The sequence below is a fragment of the Callorhinus ursinus genome, unplaced genomic scaffold, assembly GCF_003265705.2.
Source record: "Callorhinus ursinus isolate GAN/ISIS: 27379988/994484 unplaced genomic scaffold, GSC_fseal_2.0 scaffold35, whole genome shotgun sequence".
Lineage (NCBI taxonomy): Eukaryota > Metazoa > Chordata > Mammalia > Carnivora > Otariidae > Callorhinus > Callorhinus ursinus.
The window spans coordinates 16270125-16296539 of NW_027397097.1; the positions used below are offsets into that span (position 1 = coordinate 16270125).

Here is a 26415-nt window from a genome sequence, read left to right on the forward strand (position 1 = left end):
GTGTGAACATACATTTTTATTTCTCTAGGATAAACACCCGGGACTGTTGTTGCTGGGTCATATGATAGTTGCTTGTTTATTTTTTCAGGAAGCTGTCAAACTGCTTTCCAGAATGACTGTACCACTTTGCATTCTCCCTAGTAATGCATGAGTGATCCAGTTTCTCTGCCTTCTTGCCAGAATTTGATGTTTCCAGTATTTTTAAATTTTACCCATTCTGATGTTTGTGTAGTGATAGCTCATTGTAGTTTTAATTTGCATTTCCTTAATGGCTAGTGTGCTTGTCTGCCATTTGCGCATCTTCAATGAAATGTCTGTTCATATCTTTGCCACTTTTTAATTGCATTACTTTTTTACTGTTGAGTTTTGAGATTTCCTTATATATTCTAGGTACTATGTAGTTTACAAGTATTCTCTCCCATTCTATAGCCAGGCTTTTTATATTCTTAACACATCTTTCAAAGAGAAAAAGTTTTAATTGTGAAGTGTAGTGTACAGATTTTCCTTTTATGCATTATGCTTTTGGTCTCATGTCTAAGAACTCTTTGCCTAGCCTTAAATCCCTAAGATTTTCTCTGATTTTTTTTCCTTAAACTTTTGTAGTGTTATGTTTTACATTTATGTCTATAATGCATTTTGAACTAAATTTTGTGTGAATTTTGAGACTTAGGTTAAGGTTGTTTTTCATTTTTATTTTATTTTTTATTTTTTTTAAAGATTTTTATTTATTTATTTGAGAGAGAGAGAGAATGAGAGATAGAGAGCACGAGAGGGAAGAGGGTCAGAGGGAGATGCAGACTCCCCGCTGAGCAAGGAGCCCGATGCGGGACTCGATCCGGGGACTCCAGGATCATGACCCGAGCCGAAGGCAGTCTCCCAACCAACTGTGCCACCCAGGCGCCCTCATTTTTATTTTTTATTGTCTGTCCTGTGGATATCCGGTTGCTCTGGCACCATTTGTTGAAAAGTTTTTAGTTGGAAGTATTTGTGTGGGTCTATTTCTAGGTTCTCTGTTCTGTTTCATTAACCTATTTGTGTATTTCTCTGCCAATAACACAAAGCCCAATTGCTCTATGAATATAATAAGTTTTAAAATTGGGTAGACTGATTCACTTTATTCTCTTTTTCAAAGTTGTTTTAGTTCTTATAATCTCTTTGTTTTTCTGTAAAAATTTCAGGATAATCTTGCCTATATCTATCTGCAGAAATCTTTCAGAGATTGTGATAGAAATTGTGTCACTTTGGGGAGAATTGACATGCTGAGTCTTGTAGTCCAAAACATTTATTTACTCTGTCTTTGCTCTCTTTCATCAGCATGTAGTTTTCAGCATACAAATCCTATACAGGTAGATTTTTTTTTCTCTAAGTGTTTTATTTTTTTGATGATTTATAAATGCTACTGTATTTTTAATTTTGGTATCCATACGGTGATTGTTCTTATATAGAAATACAGATGATGTTTCTTAAAAAAAGAATTTATTTGCGAGAGAGAGGGAACAAGCAGTGGGGAGGGGCAGAGGGAGAGAGAGAGAGAAGCGGACTCCCCACTGAGCAGGAAGCCCAATGTGGGGCTTAATCTCAGGACCTGGAGGTCATCACCTAAACTGAAGGCAGACGCCTAACTGACTGAGCCATCCATGCACCCCCTACAAATGATTTTTGTATGTTTATCTGTGTCCTGTGCCCTTGCTGAACTGCCTTATTAATTCTAGGAGGTTGGGTTTTGTTGGTTTGTTTTTATTTTGTATATTGTTTGGGATTTTCTGTTTTTCTATGTTAGACAATCAGGTTATTTGCAAACAGGGATAATTTTGTTTCTTCCTTTCTAGGAACAGTGGGACTTGTTTTTTGGTGGGGGGTGGTTTTCTTTTTTGGTATCTACTTGAATATATAACAGAGTAGCAGATTCTGCCCACTATTAAGTCTAAAATGAAAGAGACATTACATTCCAAAACCTGAAGATACTAGGAGACCATTAGAACTGATGGTATGGTTGGGATGCCTAGCTGGCTTAGTTGGTGCAGTTTGTGACTCGATCACAGGACTGTAGGTTTGAGCCCCACGTTGGGTGTGGAGATTAACTTAAAAAGTCTTTAAAAAGAAAAAAAAAACTGATGAGATGGTTGAGGATCAGGGAGTGATTGAAAATGACACCAGTGTTTTGTTCCTGAGTAATTGGGTGGATGTAATAAGGTGGGAAACTCATAAGTAAAAGCATTTTGGAGAAATATAATGAGTTCTACTTTGGACATGCTGATTTTTTAAATACCTGTGGTACATATTTCTTGATACGTCCAGTAGATATTAGAAGGATGGATTAAGAATTTAGGGATGAGGTTGGAATTATAATTCCTACTTTGAGATGGTAGATGATGCCATGGGAGAGAGCACATTGGAATGAGTAGCAATCTGAGGAAGAAATGCTAACGAAGGAAAAGGATTTAGAGATATAATGGGAAAAGGAAAAGAATGCATTGTCACGGAAACTATAGAAACCTCTCTGGTCAAAATTCCACCTATTTGTCAAGATTTGTCTTAGAAAATTCAGTGATATCTTTCAGACATCATCACCTGCCCAGTCCCATCTCCTTTTAGTCATTCCCTAATATGTATTTCTATAGCAGTTTCTTTTTTCTCTGGTCTCGCATTACACCATATTAGAGTTTCTTGTTTATGTGTCTGTTTCCCTATCAAGATTTTATGTTCCTTGATGGCAGAGGTTAGATATTCATTTGTTTTCCTGTGTATGGCATAATTCTTAATAACAATTTGTTTAATTGAATGAAGTAGGAGATGGTCAGTTTCAGAGGTTTGAGAGGGGTCGAGTAAGAAAAGAACTGAGATGAGGCCATTGGATTTGTTGATGGACCTTAGGAAAATTGATATGTGGGAGTGAATAGAGAGTTTTCTAGTCTTCTTTCAAGTCAGTCCTGCCCTTTCTTACACCTCCTACCTTATTCCCTACTTATGTGGTTTTAACTTTTGTTCCTTTGATACATTGTTTTATCATGATGGAAAAATATTTTTCCCTGTGGCCTCTGAAAATTCTGTTTTTCCAAAAATAGCTCATATCCCTTTTGCAATGAAACTGCTGCCTACACCTATATTAAATTAACTCTTTGATAAACTTCCAACGTACTTTGTATTATATTGTTAACAATCATTCTTGAATATCTTTATCCATATCTTATACATGTTATAATTCATATTCTGTTTATATCCTATAATATTAATAGTGTACTCAATAAATACTTAAAGACTTAGGTCTTGATTTTTAAATATCATTGTTAACTTATTTCAGAGCTTTTTTTGTTTTTTTTAGTCTTAAAACCTTTCTTTTAAATTCAGAGTTCACATACAAAAAACACTAAAAACAAATATGTTTTCAATCTAAATTTAAAAGATAAGTCATGAAGGCTCATCGGGTGCTATCTTTATGAAATATTTTTGTGACAAACTTCTGTACAGGATTCTGTATACATCCCCTGCATAGGAACTTGTTCCTGTTTCCGTGTTCTGGTAACATTGTGGTACCAACCCATAATAGACTAGATTCTCAATCTTTGTTTTTCAGGCCTTTTTTTTTTTTAATGTACTCCAGTGGGCCAGAAATCATTAATTTTATTTTTTACTTTTTGTATTCATAGCATGGTTTTGTCACACAGTAGTCACGTTTGAATAGCTGAATGAATTTCTTTGGTTTCTGTCACCTGAGTTTTTCTAATATCCAGGCTGATAATATCTGTAAAATATTTTTGTTTTGGCATTCAATTTCTGTTTGAATTGTGGTTTTTTTTTTCCATTTAAAAATGTATTCCATTATTCAGTTTAAAACTGTTTTCAAGGTATTACAAATATTTACCATTTGGAAGTTATTCTTTATGATCCATGTTGTAATTTCTTGGTGTATAATTTACCCATTATATCTTCAGTAAATTTAAGTGTCTTCTTTTCTATCCCAGAAATTGTATTTTTATAGAGGAACTAGTAAAATACCAGTTTTTACTTTATTTTTAAAAAATATATGCTATTATTCAGTACCTTTTACCTAAGAGCTAATTTAAGTGGGAAAAATTGGTTGAATTAAACAAAAAAGCCTTTCTCTTTCCAGATTGCAGCAATTCTCCGGAAACGAAAATTAGACTATTATTTACACAAACTACTCCCTGAGATCCTACAATCTGCTTCATTTCTGACTGCTAATGGGGCCTTGTATATGGCTTTCTTTTGCATTTTAAGGTTGGTACTCATAATCACCACTGGAGATTAATGCAGATTCCTTTGTTGAAACTGAAACAAACGGATGTTTTTATAAATGTTGTGCAGGTCACTGCTTGTGTATTTTTTTCTCCATCAAAGACATTTATTTATCTCAAAGAAAGCTTGTTAAACGAGGAGTTGTGGGCCTCTTGGCCTAAAGATGTAATATAAACTTTAAATTATTGCAGTGATTATATAGCAAAAGTGTTTTGGTATATCGTGCATTTTCTGAGGCCTACTATATTTACCCAAGTTGTTGATAATGCTTTCTTAGCCTTTCAATTTCATGGATCAGGAATTCAAAGCACCCATCATGATATAGGTGAGGTCCACATGCAGTGAATAGACTTCAGAAGGACTAAAAAATGCTCGTGTTTATATGTAAAACAGTAAATTAACTTCTGGCATATCCTATTGATGAAACTTTTGGTCCTGATTAGGTCTTTCGATTACCTGTGTCACATGCTTCCTATGATTTAGATACAGTTGGAGTTCAGTTTTTAGTTCTATGATATACCTAACATGTTTATTATATATTTACTTAACTTTTTCCATAGTGATTGTTGAAAATCCAAACTAGTGTTTTTGTTGAAATGGTCAAACTAAAATACTAAATTTATATTTTTCTCACATTAGTGTTGCTCAGAGTAGTTCTGTAGGTATACATTAACTACAGTTAAAAAGATAATTTTCATATGTCTTTTACAGTTTTTTTCCCTCAATACATTAATATTTATAAACTTTTAAATTATGTAGAAAATAATTGATAAGGTTTATACTATTGAAAATCATGCCTTTAAACTTGACTTGAAAACGTGTGTAAGAAACTCTATCATATGTTCTCTGGAAAGTTTCTAATACTTGCTCACACACTAAAAATAAAGTTATAAGATAATTAGGTCTTAAAATACTGCAATAATCATAAATTGCTATTGTGGCATATTTATTTATGTTCTGAGAACCTGTTTGGTTAACTTGTGGAAATGCAAAACACTTATGGGGTTTGTAGTTAACAATCCTTATAATAACATCTGTGTTCCTCCTATAACTGACTCCTTGAGTTATTTTTGTTTAATTTTTTTAAAAGATTTTATTTATTTATTTGAGAGAGAGAATGAGAGAGAGAGCACATGAGGGGGGGAGAGTCTGAGGGAGAGGCAGGCTCCCCGCTGAGCAGGGAGCCCGATGCAGGACTTGATCCTGGGACTCCAGGATCATGACCTGAGCCGAAGGCAGTTGCTTAACGAACTGAGCCATCCAGGCGCCCCTTTTTGTTTAATTTTTACATTCAGTAACTTCTTTTTTTTTTTTTTTTTTAAAAACTTTATTTATTTATTTGAGAGTGGGAATGAGAGAGAGCACGAGAGGGGGCAGGGTCAGAGGGAGAAGCAGACCCCCCGCTGAGCAGGGAGCCCGATGCGGGACTCGATCCCGGGACTCCAGGATCATGACCTGAGCCGAAGGCAGTCGCTCAACCAACTGAGCCACCCAGGCGCCCTACATTCAGTAACTTCTTAAGGCCTTTATAGATTTTATGTTGGAGGGAAAATCACTTCCGGTTTTCTCAGGCCGAGGGTTTTCTGATGTTCATTTTAGAAATACCCACGTTATATATGCTCTGTTGGTTTTCTAATTCTTCTAAAGCTAAGCTTCAGTTAGAAGGGAAAAAAATACCATTTCATCAGTGATTCTTAATCCTTATGTGTATATACATATATTTTTCCTATAATGTGTTATTTAGCAGTCGGCCAACTTTGTTCAGATCACTTTTTGCAAATTCTGTGTGCTGCTTCTCCCTTTCTTAGGAACATGTAATCTTTGAAAGGAAAAAAATAATCTTTCTGATGTTTCCAAATATCTTTTTTGGTCTTTTTTTTTTTTAAGATTTTTATGTAGTTATTTGAGAGAGAGAGAGAGGGTGAGAGAGCATAAGCAGGGGGAGCTGCAGAGGGAGAGGGAGAAGGAGAAGCAGACACCCCATAGAGCAGGGAGCCTGATGGGGGGCTTGATCCCAGAACTCTGGGATCATGACCTGAGCTGAAGGCAGATGCTTAACCGACTGAGCCACCCAGTCACCCCTTTTCTGTCTCTTTAAAAACCCAATCAGCTAATGGCCATTTATAATGTGTGAGACACTTTGTAGGTTCTTATTTTCAAGGGACATATTCTAGTAAGTGAAAAATAATATATACACACACACAAAACTAAAAAATATAAAATATGTAAGTACTGTAAGGAAAAGTTATCAAGGGTTGTAGAAGCAAAGAAGGGAAGACATTTGTTGAATATTTAACATGTGTTAAAAAATAGTAGTAGTAATAATAATAGTAGTAATAGTAATCATAACAGCTAACATTTTCCTCACACTTTCTATGTGCCGTGCATGGTGCTAGGAAATACCTCATGTAGTTCTCATAACGTTATGAGATAGGTACTGTTATTGTTCCCATTTGATAGATAAGGCAACTGAAGAACATAGAGGATTTGCATAGTGAGTAACATTGGATCCAGGGAATGTGTGAATGAATATGACTGACTAAATTATTGGAAGGAGAGATACCTATTAGTTTGCTGTTATAACTAGAATAGGAGATGGTGAGGGACTTAACTGAGGCAGGGGTGGCAGGTTGGAGAGGAATTTGAGAGAGAAGTTGTGTATGGAAAAATTTAAGGGAACGATTTAATGTGTGGGGAAAAGGAAAAGGAGAAGCTAAGGATGTCTCAGTGTCACACATGAGTGGGTAGGTAGGTGTTGATCCCATTCACCTAGGAAAATAGAGGGGAGAAAGTAAATTCATGAGGATAGAGAAGAGAGCTAATGACTTTGGTTATGGACATGTTGAATTTGAGGTACTGTGGGACATTAGGTAGAGGGTGGACTGAGAAGGGGGAATTTCTATTCGTAATAACTGAAATAACCAAATAGAAATTTCATACAAACATTCCAAATTTGAATTTCAGGAAGATACTTGGAAAATTCTACTCTTGGAGTCCTGGCTTTGGTGCCGCTTTGCCAGCCTCTTATGTGGCCATTCTAATTGAAAGGAAAAGCAGGTAAAGTTTTATATATCTACATATTTAATAGAACTGATTTACTGTCCTCCATCCCAAGTAAGTTTTTTTTAACTTACTATTTATTGTAGTCCAGGGATGAAAAATATTTTCACATATGTTTTTAGACTTGCAAATATTTGATGGAAAATTTAATTTTGTCTTAATATTATTTATGTTTATTAAGCCTGTAAAAATATAAAGGTTGACTTTATAGAATAATACCATTTGGCCTTTGTTTACTAAAATATTAGAGAGTTCTTGAATGTGCCTAAGACATGGCATGCACAAATCTAATTAAAGATCTTTTCCATAACCACAATACCACTATCCCACCTAAGAAAATTAATGGTAGTTTTCTCTTGTCATCTACATCTGTAATTTGCTTCAAGCTCATTGAGTGACCTCTGTTAAATCAATTATTATTTTTAAGGTATCTTCTCATTTAAAAAAAATTTTCATTTATATAAACCAGAAAATGTTTCACGTGACATAATAAGATTTCTATAAAATGCTATAAATTGTTATGTAAATTATTCAGTCAGGTAAATAGTTGAAGGTAAAGCTTTTGCTTTTCTAAAAGAATTTTACCATCTTGTAAATAATTATTTTCATCACTGGGAACTGCTTTGGTTCCATCTTTATCCGAGAGAGTCAAGATGGGGTCATGTTTTAATCAAGGGGTCATGTATTAACTGAGATTGGGTCATCATCCAGCTTATGAAGATATTCATTATAATCACTGATCCCATAGTAAGAGTATAGATAGATTTTATCAGATAACCAAATATTTACTTAAACCACCTGAAGTCACTTTTAATGCCCCTTGTTTAAGTAATGTAATGGTGTCTAAATTTTTGGTGTCTAAACTTTTGGTTCTTTGCTTGTATCATAATATGATTGGATTATTAATATTGGATTATGGATGGATTATTAATTATTAATATTACTAAAATCAAGGGATATTATTACTCCAGCATCATCAAGTCAGTATTGCTAGAAACATAGGTTATCTCACCTAATAGTACCATATAGAATAGTATTGTGTATTAGGAATGTGGATTCTGGAGCTGTATTTTCTGGGGGCAGCTGACTCTGTCACTTAACTGTGTTATGGCTTATTCCTTACCTGAAAACGGAGACAGTGATAATCTAGTCACATGGCTGTCCAGACAGTTAAAGGAATTAATGTATGTAAAAGTGCTTAGAGCAGTGCCTGACACATAGTAAATGTTACGTGTTAACTGTTATTATTGGTTTTTGCCCATAAGGAATGAGAAAGTTATTCTTCTGATTGTTAACTTCCTGATTCATTTGAAAATGTGAACACTTGTTTTAGAAATATGATTTTAAAATATGTAACTCATACGTGAAACTTTAAAGATGTTTAAACCAAGTTTGCTCTGATTTATTTTTAGCCCTTGAGTAATAAGAGCATTTTGAAGTTATTTACCTACTTTTCAACAGAAAATGTTGAAATTGAACACATGTGTAACCACCTAGAGTCAACAGTTGTTAACATTTTGCTGTTTTTACTTATTTGTAAGTGATTATATGTATGTGTGGTTATGTGTGTGGTGTGTGAACCATTGTAAACATCATGACACTTCTAAATACTTCAGCATACATATTTTAAAATAAGGATTTTTTTTGTGTGTGATTACAATACTTTTATCACATGTAAGAAAATTAAAAGTCATTCCCTAATACCATCTAGTCCATAGTGTCCTAAAATGCTTTTATTGCTGTTTTTTTTTTTTGAACCACACTCTAGTATAGTGTTATATTTCCTTATTTTCTTTTAATCTAGCTTAGTCTTCCCACTTTCCCCACATGACATTGATTTATTGATGTGATCAGGCCAGTTGTCTTGTGTGTAAAACTTTTCTGGTTTTGTCTGAATTTTTTCCTCATGGGAGTTGTTTGATTGGTTCGCTTAATTTACGTATTCCCTGTAAACTGAAGTTTGGGCTGAAGACTTGATTATATTATGATTGAACACTTTTGGTAAGCATATACATCATAGATGATGCTGAAGCCATCAGGAGGTCCATAGTTCTAAGTTTGAATATGTGATTAAAGTGGTAATCACCAGATCTTTTCAATAAACCTATTATTTTGAGGGAATGAGCTGAATGGATTTCTTGACATTCCACCGTCCTTGCTTTGCTGGAGTGAACCTGAGTTGATCATGATACCATTATTTGTGGATTAGCTAGTAATTGTGTGTTTGAGTGTGTGTCTTTATGTTTTCTTTATCAGGTTTGAGTGTCATTTACTTCATAAAATAGTTCAGAAGTTTTCCTTCTTTTTTTCTTGCTCTGGAGTGGTTTAAGTAGCCATGAATTTTCAGGCCTTTGAGTATTTGGCCCATTTCTCTGTAAAACCTGGGCATGGTGACTCTTCTGGGGGTGGTAGTTCTTAGGAGAAGTTATCAGTTTCCTCTATGGAATTGATCTACTTAAACTTTGAGCTCACTTAATAAGGACGTTCAGTAACTTCTCTAATAGCTAGAAAGTTCTATTTCCCAGAAAGTATTTATTTTATAAAGATTGTTATATTTACATGGAGTTGTACCGAGTAGTCTTATGATTTGATTGAATTTTGTTTTCAATGGTTATTTTTCAATTTGTTACTTATTTTGTGTGATTGTGCCATTTCCCTTTTTTATTAAGTTAGCTAGTAATTTTGTTGATTTTTTTCCCCAACAAATCATCTTATTTATTACTTCTCTTTTTTGGTTTCTTAATTCTTGTTTTTATTTTTTCCCCCTTCCTTCTACTTTCTTTTGATTAACTTGCTTTTCTTTTAGAAACCTTTTCATTTGTTGCTTATTTCTTTTCATTAAGTTTTATTGATATAAGTATTTAAGGCAGAATTTTCTTTTGATAAGTGCTTTATTTATAGCCCATAGGTTCTGATATGTAGTACTTTCATTATCATCATTTTCTAGAAATTCTGCAATTTTAGTTTGTATTTCTCTTGTAATATAAGAATTATTTAGTAGAGAGCTTAAGAAGATGGAAGGCCCTTTTGTTATTAATTTCCAGTTTTATTGCATTATCTGAGAATGTTGTTCATGGTATTTTCTCTGTATAAAACAATAAGGTTTTCCTTGTGGCTGAATTTATGCTCAATTTTGTGACTTTTTTTGAACATTTGAAAAAAAAGTGCATTGTCTTTTATTGGGAGTTCAGAGGTTGGCAGATAGCCATAAGATCTATGCTATTGGATATGATTTTAGGTTGTATCTTTAATTTGAGGTGCAATTTCTAGCATTAAAAAGTATGTTCTTTATTTCATTTAATGTATTTTGGCTTGAGTTCCAAATTTTTAGTTATCTTTCTTCTTGTTTGCATTTGCCTAGTATGTCTTTATCTTCCTGAAACACTTGATGGGTCTATCTTACATGCCACATAAACTTGGGTTATATTTGGAGAGCCAATCTGAAAAAATCATTTTATTTTGATATACAAGTTCAGTCCATATACATTTATTTATACAACGGATATATTTGGTTTAGTTCTGCCATATGATTTTATGTTATTTTTATTATGATTGTCACTATGTGGTCTGTTTTATTATATTTTTTTTTTGCTGTTAACTTTGACATGATTATAGAGTCATGGAAAATTGCACAAATAGTACAGAGACACTTGAAACCTTAACCCAGTTTCCCTCCAATGATAGCATCTTACTTAACTGTAGTATAATATAAAACCAAGCAATTGACATTATTGTCAGCTAGACTATGGCCCTTATTCATAGTCACCAATTTTTACATTGACATGTCTTGATCATTACAGTATCACGCAGAGTAATTTCACTGTCCTGCGAATCCTCTGTGCTTGGCTACTCATTCCACCCTCCCCCTAGCCCCTGGTAACTAGTCACCTTTTTACTCTTACAGTTTTACCTTTTTCAGACTGTCATATAGTTAAAATCATACAGTATGTAAGCTTTTCAGATTGGCTTTTTTTTACTTAGTTATATGCCTTTAAGTTTTGTCCATGCCTGTACATGGCTTGATAGGTTATTTCTTTTTAGTGCTGAATAATATTCCACTGTCTGGATGCACCACGAGCTGTCTTCTACCCTACTGAAGGACAGCTTGTTATTTCCAAGTTTTGACAGTTACGAGTAAAACTGCTATAAATATCCATGCATGGGTTTTTGTGTGGATATAAGTTTTCAGCCCCTTTGGGTAATTACCAAGGGGTATGATTGCTGTATCATATATTAAGAGTATGTTTAATTTTATAAGAAACCGCCAAACAGTTATCCAAAGTGGCTGTACCAGTTTGCATACCCTCCAGCGATGAATGGGAATTCCTGTGGCTCCACATCCTCACCAGCATTTAAACGTTGTCAGTGTTCTGTATTCTGGCCATTCTAAGAGGTATGTGGTAGGATCTCATTGTTTTAATTTATATTTCCTTGATGGTATATGTTGTAGAGCATTTCTTCATGTGCTTTTTTATTTTAATCTGCAGGTATCTTTATAGTGATTTCTTGTAGACAACATATAATTGGGTCATGTTTTTGATCAACTCTGACAATCTCTGTGTTTTAATTGGCATAGTTAGACTACTGACATTCAAAGTTATTGATATACTTGGATTAATATTTACTACATTCATTACTATTTTCTCTTTGTTCTTTGTTTTCGTTTTCTATCTTCTACTCTTCTGCTTTTTGTGGTTTTAACTGAATATTTTATGTGGTTCCATTTTCTCTCCTTTCTTATTATATCAGTTATACTTTTTTTTCTTTAACTTTTTAGTGGTTGCCCTAGTTTTATAATATACATTTACAACTAATCCTAGTCTGCTTTCAAATAACACTATACCCCTTCATAGGTAGTGAGTGTACCTTACCGTAACAATTATCTTCCTAATTCCTTCTTCCTGTCCCTTATATCATTGCTGTCATTCACTTATATATAAGCATGCATCACACACACACACACACACCATATATATATATATATATATATATATATATATACATAAGCACACACAATTACATTGTTGCTTTTATTACATTGTTACATTATTATTTTGAATGAACTGTTGTCTGTTAGAGCAAGTAAGAATAAGAAAAAATTTTTTATTTTACCTTCACTTATTTTTTCTTTAATGTTCCACCTTTGTTTGTGTAGGCGAGTTTCTGATCTGTATTGTTTTCTTTCTCTTTAGAGAACATTTAACATTTCTTGCAGAGCAGGTCCACTGGCAACAAGTATTCTCAGTTTTTATCCGGTGAAATCTTTGTCCTTCACTTTTTTTTTTCTTTAAAGATTTTATTTATTTATTTGAGAGAGAGAGAATGAGAGATAGAGAGCATCAGAGGGAAGAGGGTCAGAGGGAGAAGCAGACTCAGGGAGCCCGATGTAGGACTCGATCCCGGGACTCCAGGATCATGACCTGAGCCGAAGGCAGTCGCTTAACCAACTGAGCCACCCAGGTGCCCCTGTCCTTCACTTTTGAAGGATAGTTTCTTAGGGTATGGAATTCTAGGTTGGTGTTTTTTGTGTTTTCTTTTTTTTCCCCTCTCAACACTAAATATTTCACTCCACTCTCTTGTTTGCATGGTTTCTCAGGAGAAGTTGGATGCAATTACCTTTGTTCCTCTGTAGGTAAGGTGTTTTTTATCCTCTGGCTTCTTTCAGGGTTTTTCTTTATGTTTGATTTTTTTGTAGTTTTAGTAAGATATTCCTAGGTGTCGCTTTTTGTTTTTGTTTTTGGCATTTATCCTGCTTGGTGTCTTCTGAGTTTTCTTGATTTGTGGTTTGGTGTCTGACATTGATTTAGGAAAGTTCTCAGTCGTGATTGCTTTGAATATTTCTTCTGTTTCATTCTTTCTGCTCCTTCATCTATTCCTGTTATGTGGATGTTATTATACCTTTTGCAGTTGTTGCACAGGTGTTGGATATTCTGTATTGGTTTTTTTTTCCCCAGTGTCTGGTCTTTTTGTTTGCAGTTTTCAAGGATTCTTGTGATAGATCCTCTAGCTCAGAGATTCTTTCCTCAGCTGTGTCCAGTCTACTAGTGATTACGTCAAAGGCATTCTTCATTTCTGCTGTAGTTCCTTTTCTTTGTGGTTCTTAGGATTTTCATCTCTCTGCTTACCTTGCTCATCTGTTCCTTCATGCTATCTACTTTATCCATTAGGGTCCTTAGCATATTAATCATTGTTTTAATTTTAAATTCCTGGTCTGATAATTCCAACATCTCTGCTGTGCTGATTATGATGCTTGCTCAGTCTCTTCAGATTGTGTTTTTTGCATTTTGGTGTGCCTTGTAATTCTTTTCTTGATAGCCGGACATGATGCACCAGGTGAAAGGAATTGCTGAACTAGCCTTTAGTAATGTGGGGGTGAAGTGTGGGGGTGGGGGAGGGCAGGAAACTGTTCTATAGTATTGTGGTTAGGCCTCAGTCTTTCAGTGAGCCTCTGTCTCTAGACTGTGAACTTCACAAGTATTTCTCAGTTTTTCTTTCCCTCTTAGGTGGGGCCAGGATAGTTAGAGTGTGCTGGAGTTGGATATTTCGCTTTCTTCCATGTGGAATTCTAAGGCTGGCCGGAGTTGGGTATTTCCCTTCCCCACGTCAGTTGGGCTCTCATCATACCCTAGTAGATCAGGCTCTGTTAACTAGCTTCTACCAAAGGCAGGCCTTGTTAAGAACTGAGTGCTGTGGCTTATGTCAGAAAAAAATGGTTCCTTTTTTTCTCCCGCTACTTCGAAGTGCAAGGGGCTTTCCCCCTGTTATTTACTGTGGGACCTTAGTTAAGCTCCCAGAGGTAAAACTCACAAGGCTCCCACGGAGCCTCCTACTATTTTTCAGTTTAGGTTTTCCTATCCTGGCTCTTATTCTCTTTGAGGTTTCAGCTGGTTTCTGCTCTGGTAAACTGTGATTCTCTGTATCTATTTATCGTCTCTTCAGTTTTGGAGGCAGTAGTTTGCAGGGTGACCTTGCTTCTCTTGTGGATCTAAGAAGAGTTGTGTTTCTAGCTTCCACAGCTTTTTACTTGATGTTAAGACTCAGTGATGACTTCTGAGCTACTTGAACAGAAACTGGAAACTGGAAGAAGACATTTTTTTTTCAGTCCATTTTCTAGTATTTTTTTGTTTTTCTTTTTCTAGTGCTTGCTCTAAGGACTACAATAGATATCTTTAACTTTAGAGCTTCTTAGTGTTAATATGTCCATCCCTTGTAAAATGTGGAAATGTGTTTCGGTCCGTATTAGAGGCTGCTTGCCATAGGATCTCTTATCCCACCCCCCCATCCTCCCCCGGTCCCCCCCTTTTTTTTTTTTTTTTTTTGCTGGCAAATAGTCACTTTCTCTGACACCAGGGATTCAATTGTCCATTCTTTCTCCACGGATTTGTAACCAATTTATATATATGTCATATACCAATTTATATATAGGTGTGTGTTGTTGACTGCTCAATTCTTTTCTTTTGATATATTAGTCTAGTTCTTATTTTTTTATAATTAGTTAAAAAAATGAAACATTTCTTTGAAGATAAACATGTGTTTAAATACCAAAGTAAAATTGTACTATCGATATCAAAAGCTATAACTTTTTAAGGCACAAAGAGGTTTCCTGGAAGTGAGTTGATAACTTGGATCTTAGTTACTATTTTATTTCCTGTTCTCTTTTTACTTTTGATACTGAACTTTTTGTTTTAAAGCATTCTGCTTTCATTTCTTTTAAGTGAGCTTATTGCACTACTGTTTTATCCATACATTAGATATTCACGGAAAATTTGTAGGTAGTTATAAATTATGATCTGTTCTGAATATTAATTGGAGTGGTTTAACCTAATCAAAAATTTTTAAATTTTTTATTGTTATGTTAATCACCATACATTACATCATTAGTTTTTGATGTAGTGTTCCATGATTCATTGTTTGCGTATAACACCCAGTGCTCTATGTAGAATGTGCCCTCTTTAATACCCATCACCAGGCTAACCCATCCCCCTAACCCCCTCCCCTCTAGAACCCTCAGTTTGTTTTTCAGAGTCCATCATCTCTCATGGTTCTTCTCCCCCTCCAATTTCCCCTCCTTCATTCTTCCCCTCCTGCTATCTTCTTCTTTTTTTTTAACATATATTGTATTATTTTTTTCAGAGGTACAGATCTGTGATTCAGCAGTCTTGCACAATTCACAGCGCTCGCCATAGCACATACCCTCCCCAATGTCTATCACCCAGCCACCCCATCCCTCCCACCCCCCACCACTCCAGCAGCCCTCAGTTTGTTTCCTGAGATTAAGAATTCCTCATATCAGTGAGGTCATATGATACATGTCCTTCTCTGATTGACTTATTTCGTCAGCAGTAACACCCTCCAGTTCCATCCACGTCGTTGCAAATGGCAAAATCTCATTCTTTTTGATGACTGCATAATATTCCATTGTGTGTGTGTGTATGTGTGTGTGTGTGTGTGTGTGTGTGTATTTATATATATACCACTTCTTCTTTATCCATTCATCTGTTGATGGACATCTTGGCTCTTTCCACAGTTTGGCTATTGTGGACATTGCTGCTATAAACATCAGGGTGCGTGTACCCCTTCGGATCCCTCCATTTGTATCTTTGCGGTAAATACCCAGTAGTGCAATTGCTGGATCGTATGGTAGCTCTATTTTCAACTTTTTGAGGAACCTCCATACTATTTTCCGGAGGGCTGCACCAGCTTGCATTCCCACCAACAGTGTAGCAGGGTTCCCCTTTTCCGCATCCCCACCAACATCTGTCGTTTTCTGACTTCTTAGTTTTAGCCATTCTCACTGGTGTGAGGTGGTATGTCATTGAGGTTTTGATTTGGATTTCCCTGATGCCCAGTGATGTTGAGCACTTTTTCATGTGTCTGCTGGCCATTTGGATGTCTTCTTTGGAAAAATGTCTGTTCATGTCTTCTGCCCATTTCTTGACTGGATCATTTGTTCTTTGGGTGTTGAGTTTAAGAAGTTCTTTATAGATTTTGGATACTAGCCCTTTATCTGATATGTCATTTGCAGATATCTTCTCCCATTCTGTCGGTTGTCTTTTGGTTTTGTGGACTGTTTCTTTTGCCGTGCAAAAGCTTTTTTTCTTGATGAAATCCCAATAGTTCAATTTTGCCCTCGCTTCCCTTGCCTTTGGCGATGTGTCTAGGAAGAAGTTGCTGCAGCTGAGGTCGAAGAGGTTGCTGCCTGTGATCTCTTATAGGATTTTGATGGACTCCTGTCTCACATTTAGGTCTTTCAACCATTTTGAGTCTATTTTTGTGTGTGGTGTAAGGAAATGGTCCAGTTTCATTCTTCTGCATGTGGCTGTCCAGTTTTCCCAACACCATTTGTTGAAGAGACTGTCTTTTTTCCATTGGACATTCTTTCCTGCTTTGTCAAAGATGAGTTGACCATAGAGTTGAGGGTCCATTTCTGGGCTCTCTATTCTGTTCCATTGATCTATGTGTCTGTTTTTGTGCCAGTACCATACTGTCTTGATGATGACAGCTTTGTAATAGAGCTGGAAGTCCGGAATTGTGATGCCGCCAGCTTTGCTTTTCTTTTTCAGTATTCCTCTGGCTATTCGGGGTCTCTTCTGGTTCCATACAAATTTTAGGATTATTTGTTCCATTTCTTTGAAAAAAGTGGATGGTATTTTGATAGAGATTACATTGAATGTGTAGATCACTCTAGGTAGCATTGACATCTTCACAATATTTGTTCTTCCAATCCATGAGAATGGAACGTTTTTGCATTTCTTTGTGTCTTCCTCAGTTTCTTTCATGAGTATTTTATAGTTTTCTGAGTACAGATCCTTTGCCTCTTTGATTAGATTTATTCCTAGGTATCTTTTGGTTTTGGGTTTGGGTGCAGTTGTAAATGGGATCGACTCCTTAATTTCTCTTCCTCCTGTCTTGTTGTTGGTGTATAGGAATGCCACTGATATCTGTGCATTGATTTTATATCCTGCCACTTTACTGAATTCCTGTATGAGTTCTAGTAGTTTTGGGGTGGAGTCTTTTGAGTTTCCACATACAGTATCATATCATCTGCAGAGAGTGAGAGTTGGACTTCTTCTTTGCCGATTTGGATGCCTTTGATTTCTTTTTGTTGTCTGATTGCTATGGCTAGGACCTCTAATACTATGTTGAATAGCAGTGGTGATAGTGGACATTGCTGCTGCGTTCCTGACCTTAGGGGTAAGGCTCTCAGTTTTTCCCCATTGTGAATGATATTCGCTGTAGGCTTTTCATAGATGGCTTTTATGATATTGAGGTATGTACCCTTTATCCCTATACTCTGAAGAGTTTTGATCAAGAAAGGATGCTGTACTTTGTCAAATGCTTTTTCTGCATCTATTGAGAGGATCATATGATTCTTGTTTCTTTTGTTAATGTATTGTAACCTAATCAAAATTTTAAATGTGGCTTTTTAATAAGGATTATCACGTGGTTGCTGAAGAAAAATTGATCCTTACCTTGATGTGATTGTTAAGTAGTCAAACCCTTGGTAATATGTGTTGATTTAGTTCTGTTGTTTATTAAGTGATGCAGTTAATACTTGGAAATAGCTTGCTAGTTCTTTTTTTGGGTGGGGGGGATTTATGTGTATATGTATAGCAACCATAAATCCTGGTTTGGGATCTAATTAAAAACTTTAAATTTTAGTCTTTTAGTATTGTCTAGAAGGTACTGGCTTTTTTTTTTTTAATTTAAAAAATTTTTTTGGAGTTAACTTTAAAACATAGGAAAGCAAATCTTATCCTTATCTTTTTTTTTTTTTTAAGATTTTATTTATTTATTTGACAGAGAGAGAGCACGAGCAGGAACACAAGCAGGGGGAGTAGGAGGGGGAAAAGCAGGCTTCCCCTGGAGCAGGGAGCCCGATGCGGGGCTCGATCCCAGGACCCTGGGATCATGACCTGAGCTGAAGGCAGCCGCTTAACGACTGAGCCACCCAGGCGCCCCTTGTCCTTATCTTTTTACAAGTTGCTTTATAGTGTATCTTTTTTAAAAATAATACCAAGTGTAGTCTATGTTTATCTGAAATTATGTAAAAGTTAATAGTCTCTTTGCTTCGAAAAAGTGTTTTTTACTTACCACAAATTTTTATTAAGATTCCATTAAATATCAAGATCCCTTACTAGATTATATATAATTTACAGAGGTTGAAGTTATATATATATATCACACCTAGCTCTTAAAGTGAAGTTTATTAATATTATAGTTTTAACTTTAAGTAAAAGGAATATATAATTATGCCTTTAATTCATGAAGAAAATCAATGATATGTTGGTGGAGACAGCCACTACGCAGCTTGAAGTATGAGTCTAGATTCAGGAGAAGTGTGATAGTCATAAAAATAAGGTTGGAAGTTTTCTTCTTAAAGGTGGTCATTGAGGCTATGTGAGAAGATTATAATGTAAAAACCCAGAATAAGAAGTCTGAGGGTAGAAAGTGGGAAACAGCAACATTTAAGTTGTCCATTGTGATATGTGTACAGTTAATACTTTTTAATAAAATCAGTAATAGAGTGGAAGATACAGAATATGGAAGATTAGCAGTGTTTTTTTTCAAATTAGCAAGTGGTGGTAGTTCTAATTTTTAAATCTCTAAAACTTAATTTAATAATGAAATCTTTACTCAGAGATTATATATTTTGTACTTAATTGTGTAACCAGTTTTTGCAAAGCATTTAATGAGGTAAGAACATACAGTGTAGTTATGAACACATCTACATGTATATAATGTGCGTATATAGATACAGATACATAAGTAAAGATATATCTGTCTTCATAAGTGTGTCTTTATCTATACTGGTTTAACTTTCTTTCCTTCCTACTTTTTTCCTCCCTCTTTCCAGTCCATCCATCCATCTATCCAACCATCCATCTTTCCCAGTCTCCCTCCCTCCCTTTACAGAATTAGGCATGCTTTGCCCGCTATTTCCTGACACCTTGTAAAAGGGCAGTTTACTTAAATCTTAATCGTATCACTGTGGGATTCTGAGAAAACTTTGAAGTTGTTTCCAGGGTTGCTTAAAAAATTTGTGTCACAAAGAACTGTGATCATAGTAACTCAGCAGTAAGCATTGGTAACATCTAGTTTATCCCTAGGTGGGCTGTTAAGAACTAGTCTTCTCTTTCTTTTGCAAGGAAGTGCTTTTGTTTGTGGTTCAGAAAGTTGTTTTGATGGATTTTGTTTTGTAGAATTGCTATGGAATTTGCTTTGATATTTAGTATTAGTTTAGATAAGTTAAAACTGTGGGGTGCTCAAACATGGGCATGGATTAAAATATGAAAAACTGCATATTTATTCTAAGCATACTCATGGTTTGAATTGTTAAGTTATACTGTTGTAGTTATGAAACTCCTAGGCAGATATGACCAGAATAAATGAACTCTATAATATGTGAATAAAATACCATGCATTTGACTTATAAATTCTTGACATATTCATGTTTCAGTGTCATGTTATCTTCACGGGAAGAAAATTTAAATTACCTTGTAGTCTTCTGGAAAGTTTACTCTGTTTTATCTGCTGTATATAACAGTATATGATCATGAACTCTTGCTCTTATTTTATCTGTTCCTGTACTTGAAGGCACTATTTTTTTTACTGTTCTAAAACATTCTGGGAGATGAAAATTTATTCTGTCTTGAAAGACTTTCTGAGATGATTAAATAGCATCTCTTAGTAAGCCATTACAATTGTTAGGACCTTCCACTTTGTTTTTCTTTAGTCTGTAATTTCCGCTTTTTTGTAGAACACAAAACATATATATAGAGAGAGGGAGAGAGAGAGAAGGAGAAAGAATATATAAACATTTAGAATTTACAAGTTATACCGTGCCTGCTATACTCCCTAATAACCTTAGTTATGAAATGTGTTACATATACTGTCATTCAAAAGTTTCAGAAGGTTAGCCAAAGAATATATACATTAAGGTTTCCAGAAAAAGAAAAGAAACATTATTGTCCATCTATTAGATACAATAATGTTGTTAGAAGATAATAAAATTTAGAATTTCAGCAGAGTATGAGGATACCTTTTAATCTACTGAGGTGTTAAGAAAATGTAATTATTTTAGCATTTTCCTGTGGGAATAATGATACTCTTATCACACAGAGTTCTTAAACAGTGGTTCTTAATACCTTTTTAGGTAGTACCCCTTGCTGTGCACAGCCCCTTAAATTTTGCATGCAAGTTGAAGAGCTTCACCCCTTCCCGTATCAAAAAAAAAAAAAGTTTACTTGTGGTTCACTGAGCTTCACCTATCTCTCTATCCAGTGATTCCCAAAAGAATGGAAGTATTTGTGTATCACAGTCTCCTGTGAAATTTAAAACGCTATTGTTCTTCCTGGCGCTAGCCCTTCCTAGTTAGGTCTAGGCCACCTTTTGTTCTTATTGGCACCTCCTTTCCCATCACTTTTGTAGTAGTATTTTAATAGGTAACTTGGTTTCCGCAGAGAATTTACTCAACTAAGAAGGGAGTGACCTGTTTGTCCTCAGCTAGAGATAGTCAAGTGGTAAATAATAAAATGGCATTTAATTGACTTACCAGTTTCTTGTGATACAGAACATCCCTGGAGAAGTGATAAAATAAATCAATATTCTGATATTCTGCACCTACCAAATTGACATTGGAGCTGAGGTTGAAGACACCACACCAGGGAAACCTGCCAAGAAGATTCTGCTATGTAATACAGCACATTATGCCCTCTACAGATACTGTTTTTTTATTCTTGAGGCTATTATTAGTTTTAGGTTGGAATTCAGATAAAGCTGGGAAGGAGGTGTTCTTGTTCATTATTTAAAACAATAAATTGAAACTCAGGACCAGGATAGGATGTAATTCAGTAACAATACATCCTCTGCTTTTTCCCAGTAGTAAGATTGTGTCAGGGCTTTACTCATTTTCAAAGCACAGAAGCCTGTTAGGATATTGTTTTAAACAAGTCATTGCAGAATATAAAGGTAAGTTAGTAAGGGACAGATTTTCTGCTGTTGAAGCAGTGCTTTGGAAAGACCATGAAACTGGGTGGCTCAGTCGTTAAGCATCTGCCTTCGGCTCAGGTCATGATCCCAGGGTCCTGGGATCGAGCCCTGCATCGGGCTCCCTGCTCCATGGGAAGCCTGCTTCTCCCTCTCCCACTCCCCCTGCTTGTGTTCCCTCTCTCACTGTCAAATAAATAAATAAAATCTTCAAAAAAAAAGAACATGAAACTGACTCCTAATTCCAGCTTCTCTTTGCTACTTTTGTATTTGTAAGGAAATCACTTAACTTTTCTGATTCTCGGTTTTCCGTAGAGTAAGGATAATAGTATCTACATTACACTTAATAACACTATTAAGAGGATAAAATCTGATTTCAAGTATTGATTATACTTGTAGATTATTAAATTATTAATTTTATGCAAATGTAAAATAATCTGATCACTAATTTTCCCTCCTGTTTAATGGCTATATTTTGTGATTATATTTCTATAACATATTATATGTCTCTAGTCTGTTACTTTTTATAGGGCTGGGTTGCTAGTAACACTGTGTCTGGTAATTCCATTACCATTTGTTTAAGGCCTATTAGATGCCAGGTACTGTTGCAGGTGTGTGAAAATGTGAAGGTAAACAAGATAATCTTTGCCTGGTAGTTAAAGAAACAGTTATATTATCAGGTAGATAATTTGTTGAATTTTAGAGATGGAAATAGATTAGTGGAACAAATACATTAGTTCACTTCATAAGGAAATGTATAATCGGGCACTACCACTGAAATTGCAGAGACACTTTTGTTTTGGTTTTGTGATTAAGTGTATTGTTTTTTTTCTTCATATGTAACCAGCTTTTGGTAAGAATAGGTATCACTTGAGAAGGATTTAAGTTTTCTGTGTATGTGTGACTCTTGGATGTTGATGTTACCCTAATTTTTCTTCATATAATTAAAATAAGTACTAGTAGAATATCTTTGGTTTAGAATTTGGTAGGAACTGATAAGATCGGTAAAGATTAATAAGAACAATTTTAATTCATTTGTACAAATCATAGACAAGAAAGCTAAAAGGTCATCTTATCAGTGATTTTTAAATTATTTTTTAGAGGAGCATTAGAATTCTGTTGTTTTGCTGAGGTGTGTTAGGACCTGCTGAGCAGGGTCATTGCCTGCAGGGTTTGGTTCCCTGGGTTTGCCTACATCTCCTTCCCCCTTTCAACCAGAGTAGGTCCAACATTATGTTTATATGTTGGTGATAAATGTATGTTATTTTCCTTAAATAGTTTTTATGTTTAAAAATGTAAGTTAGGTAACTAGTCTTGTTCCCTCATTTTATTTATTTATTTATTTTAAGATTTTATTTATTTCACACATAGAGAGAGAAAGAGAGAGCACAGCAGGGGAAGTGACAGGCAGAGGGAGATGTAGGCTCCTTGCCAAGCAAGGAGCCTGATGCAGGGCTTGATCTCAGGATCCTGGGATCATGACCTAAGCCAAAGGCAGATACTTAACCTACTGAGCCACCCAGGCGCCCCTCATTTTAATGACAAAATTAAATTACAGAGTACCAGAGAACTAAAGTTAAATGAAACCCTGATTTTCAAATTTCCATTGTTCAGTTAAATTATACTGCCTCCATGTGGTTTAGTGATATTAGAAATCTTAGTAAGCCATTTTAAGTAGTGAATAATCCAGATTATATATATGACTGGGTCTGACTTCAGTATTTCATTGACAATGTTAATATGAAGACATGGCATGAAATTTAAGTGAAAATGATTTGATATTGGTACTTTTTTATTTACAAAGTATTTTTTTAAGTACTAGAAATGTTCGAAATTGAAACTCCAAATACGTTTTTATAATTTTCATTTATTTGAGAGCATGAGTGAGAGAGAAACAGAGAGAGAAGGAGCAGGGGGCAGGGGCAGAGGGCAAGGGAGAAGCAGACTCCCCACTGAGCAGGGAGCCAGACATGGGGCTCGATCCTGGGCCTGAGCCGAAGGCAGACGCTTAACCGACTGAGCCATCCAGGCGCCCCGTCAAAGTTTTTTTTTAAATTATTTTAACGCTGCCTTTAAACTCTTAAAACATTAAAGACCTCTTTCCTAAAGAATAGGATGTACTTCATTCATGGTTTTACATGCAGTGTAAGTTAAATGAAATGATTAAGGGCATAAAATTATCCCTTGAGTTTTACCTTAATTTTCATTAGTTTGATAAATATGCAGTTTCTCTGTAAAGTGAATGTTTATCGAACTTTCATTTGTCTTTTGGCATTAGAAAGTTCACTTAGTGCCTAACTTCTCACTTAATGAAGTTAAAAACAAGGTGATTTAGTATGATTTGTAAGGACATCTAATAAACAGTTGCATTGTGTGTGAAATAAATAGAAGACCTGATTTTTTTTTTTTTTGCAATAAATGTGCGTTGTTTTGGCCTTGACCTTGACATTTTGGCAAGATGAGTTCTTTAGATTCTTTATTAAATTTAGAATTCTCTAGCATAAATGTAGACTAATGGCAAATTATACTCTTTTTCCTATTAATACATAATGATAATGAAATAATTTTTTTTAAAGATTTTATTTATTTATTTGAGAGAGAGAGAATGAGAGATAGAGAGCACGAGAAGGAGGAGGGTCAGAGGGAGAAGCAGACTCCCTGCTGAGCAGGGAGCCCGATGTGGGACTCGATCCTGGGACTCCAGGATCATGACCTGAGCCAAAGGCAGTCGCTTAACCAACTGAGCCACCCAGGTGCCCTAAAATAGTAATTTTTAAAATAAAGATATAATTGACACATAACATTATATTAGTTTCAAGTGTACAACATAATCATTCAGTAATAGTATATGTTGTGAAATGATTACTACAGTAAATCTAGTTAACAATTACAAGGCAAGAGTAATTTTAAATAATTTCAATTAATGACCACTAAATAGAATGTTTAGTGACTACTGAACAGAATGACTTTTAGGATCTATTTAGATCCAGTTGTTAGGGTACTGAAACTTACTTCAGTATAATCTGCCCTTTTTCTCAACTCCTCCTGATAATCGTTTGATTTCTAAAAAAATAATGAAGTGATTATTAAGTCAAATTGATGCTTAATCTCACTCTATCTCTTTTTAAAATTATTTGCAGGAGAGGGCTTCTCACAATTTATATGGCCAATTTGGTAAGTAATTCCTTTTGTTGTTGTTGTTTCTTTTGAAGTTTTCCCATGTGTTTTTTATCTTTCTTTTTTAAATCGAGTTCCCTTAAAAAAAAAGGAAAGCTACTGAAATTTCAGAAGATCTTCTGTCTCTGTTTTGAAAGATAGTCTTAAGTGTTTAAAAGAGCCTTGAAACCATCTAGTTTATTCCTATCATATATGACTTATTCCCATTTATTTCAGGAGGTAAGTGATTACCTGCCTGTGCCCTTCATGACTGTTTTTTTCCTTAAGTGTAGATCTTCATCTTTGATAGGATATATATATCTCTATGTATCTCTTTCTCCATATCTTCAATTTCATTTCATACTCTGCTTGTCTTGCCATTTCTTTTGGGAAAATGATTTAAGGATGAGCTTTTGTGATGTCATTATTCTTGGACCTTAGAACAACATTGGTCCTATCTCCAAACACTGAGTATATTTAATAACATAATTATCTGGTCTTCTAAATTTCAAAGTTTATAGGAATGAGATCAGTGTTGTCTAGTCTGATATTCTTTATGGTAAATATATAATCAAGATTATATAATTTTCATTGCCAAGTTCATTATTTAAAAATGTATTTACAGGGGCTCCTGGGTGGCTCAGTCGTTAAGCATCTGCCTTTGGCTCAGGTCATGATCCCAGGGTGCTGGGATTGAGCCCCGCATCAGTCTCCGTGCTTGGCCGGAAGCCTGCTTCTCCCTCTCCCACTCCCCCTGCTTGTGTTTTTGCTCTCGTTATCTCTCTGTCTGTCAAATAAATAAATAAAATCTTAAAAAAATGTATTTACATGAAAAATCTTTAAAGTTGTTTAATAGAATTAATAGGCAACATTGAAAAATTCAACTAAGAAAACATTATCTGAGGAGAGGTTCTTGAATTCTCTAACAAGGGAATATAGTTCAGAGTTCTATTTAGAAACTCATTTCAGGTATAAAATATTAAATTTTTGCTCTGCGCTTACCATATGTCCATTACTGTGCTGTCTGCTGATAGGATGGAGATAGTTCTTATACTTAAGGAGTTTGCCGCCTAGTGAAGAAGTCACAGTAGAAATAATAATGTTTGAAAAGGACTGGAATATAAATAATAGCATGCTGTGAGAACCATAATAGTGACACCAAACTATTGTGGGTGCTACTCTTCTTTCTCACTTTTTCAAGATACTTAAAAATATTTCTCCATAGTATTAGAATGGATTTGAGTTTTAATGTGTTTTTTTTTTCTTTAACCATGAACATGCTTTTCTATATTACCACATGGTATGTACTTTAATACACAAACACTATCTGTATTTACATACTTAACTTTAAATTCTAAGTAAAGTTTCACAAACTTTTTTTGTGTGTCTTGCCTGGTTTAGGTTGTTAATTCTTGGAGAGATGATCTTTGACTTTGTTTGATATAATCAATGTTGGAGGTTGCCCTTAATATATTGTGTTTTTTAAGAATAAGCCTTTTATTGAAGGAATCATACTTAGATTCATATGCAGCTGTAAGAAATAATAGAGATCTCATATACACTCTGTTTCCCCTGTAATAGTATCTTACAAAACTATAGTAGTATCAAAATTATATTGATGTTGATATTTACTGTAGTCAAAAGAGAGAACCTTTCTTTTATGAGAAGAATCAAAACTTAATTTTGATCCTTTATTAAGGATATTTTAATCATTAACCACAAAATTTTAATGAGATCAAAGGCCTTTTAAACATAGATTTTGACTGTTTAAAGGAAAGTGAACTTACACATAATATATTCTTGGTATACCAATGATAACCTAATAAGCTTAATTTTCTTAATCTAAATAGGGCCTTTTGTTTATACTATTACTATAAGACTATTTCTTTATTAAGAGAGTAGTTGGTGCAGAGTAGGTAAAGATTTAAATATTTTCAGAGACTAAATTCAGCT

General features: G+C 34.9%; 1 protein-coding gene across 1 annotated transcript in view; it reads left to right on the forward strand.

The window, feature by feature from the left end:
* The window catches only part of TMEM135 (transmembrane protein 135), a 300182-nt gene that overhangs the window by 24459 nt on the left and 249308 nt on the right, over positions 1-26415 (forward strand). Inside the window, exons 2-4 of the mRNA XM_025848397.2 lie at positions 4112-4239; positions 7222-7314; positions 24447-24480. Coding sequence (XP_025704182.1) covers positions 4112-4239; positions 7222-7314; positions 24447-24480 — 255 coding nt within the window. The remainder of the gene's footprint in view (positions 1-4111; positions 4240-7221; positions 7315-24446; positions 24481-26415) is intronic.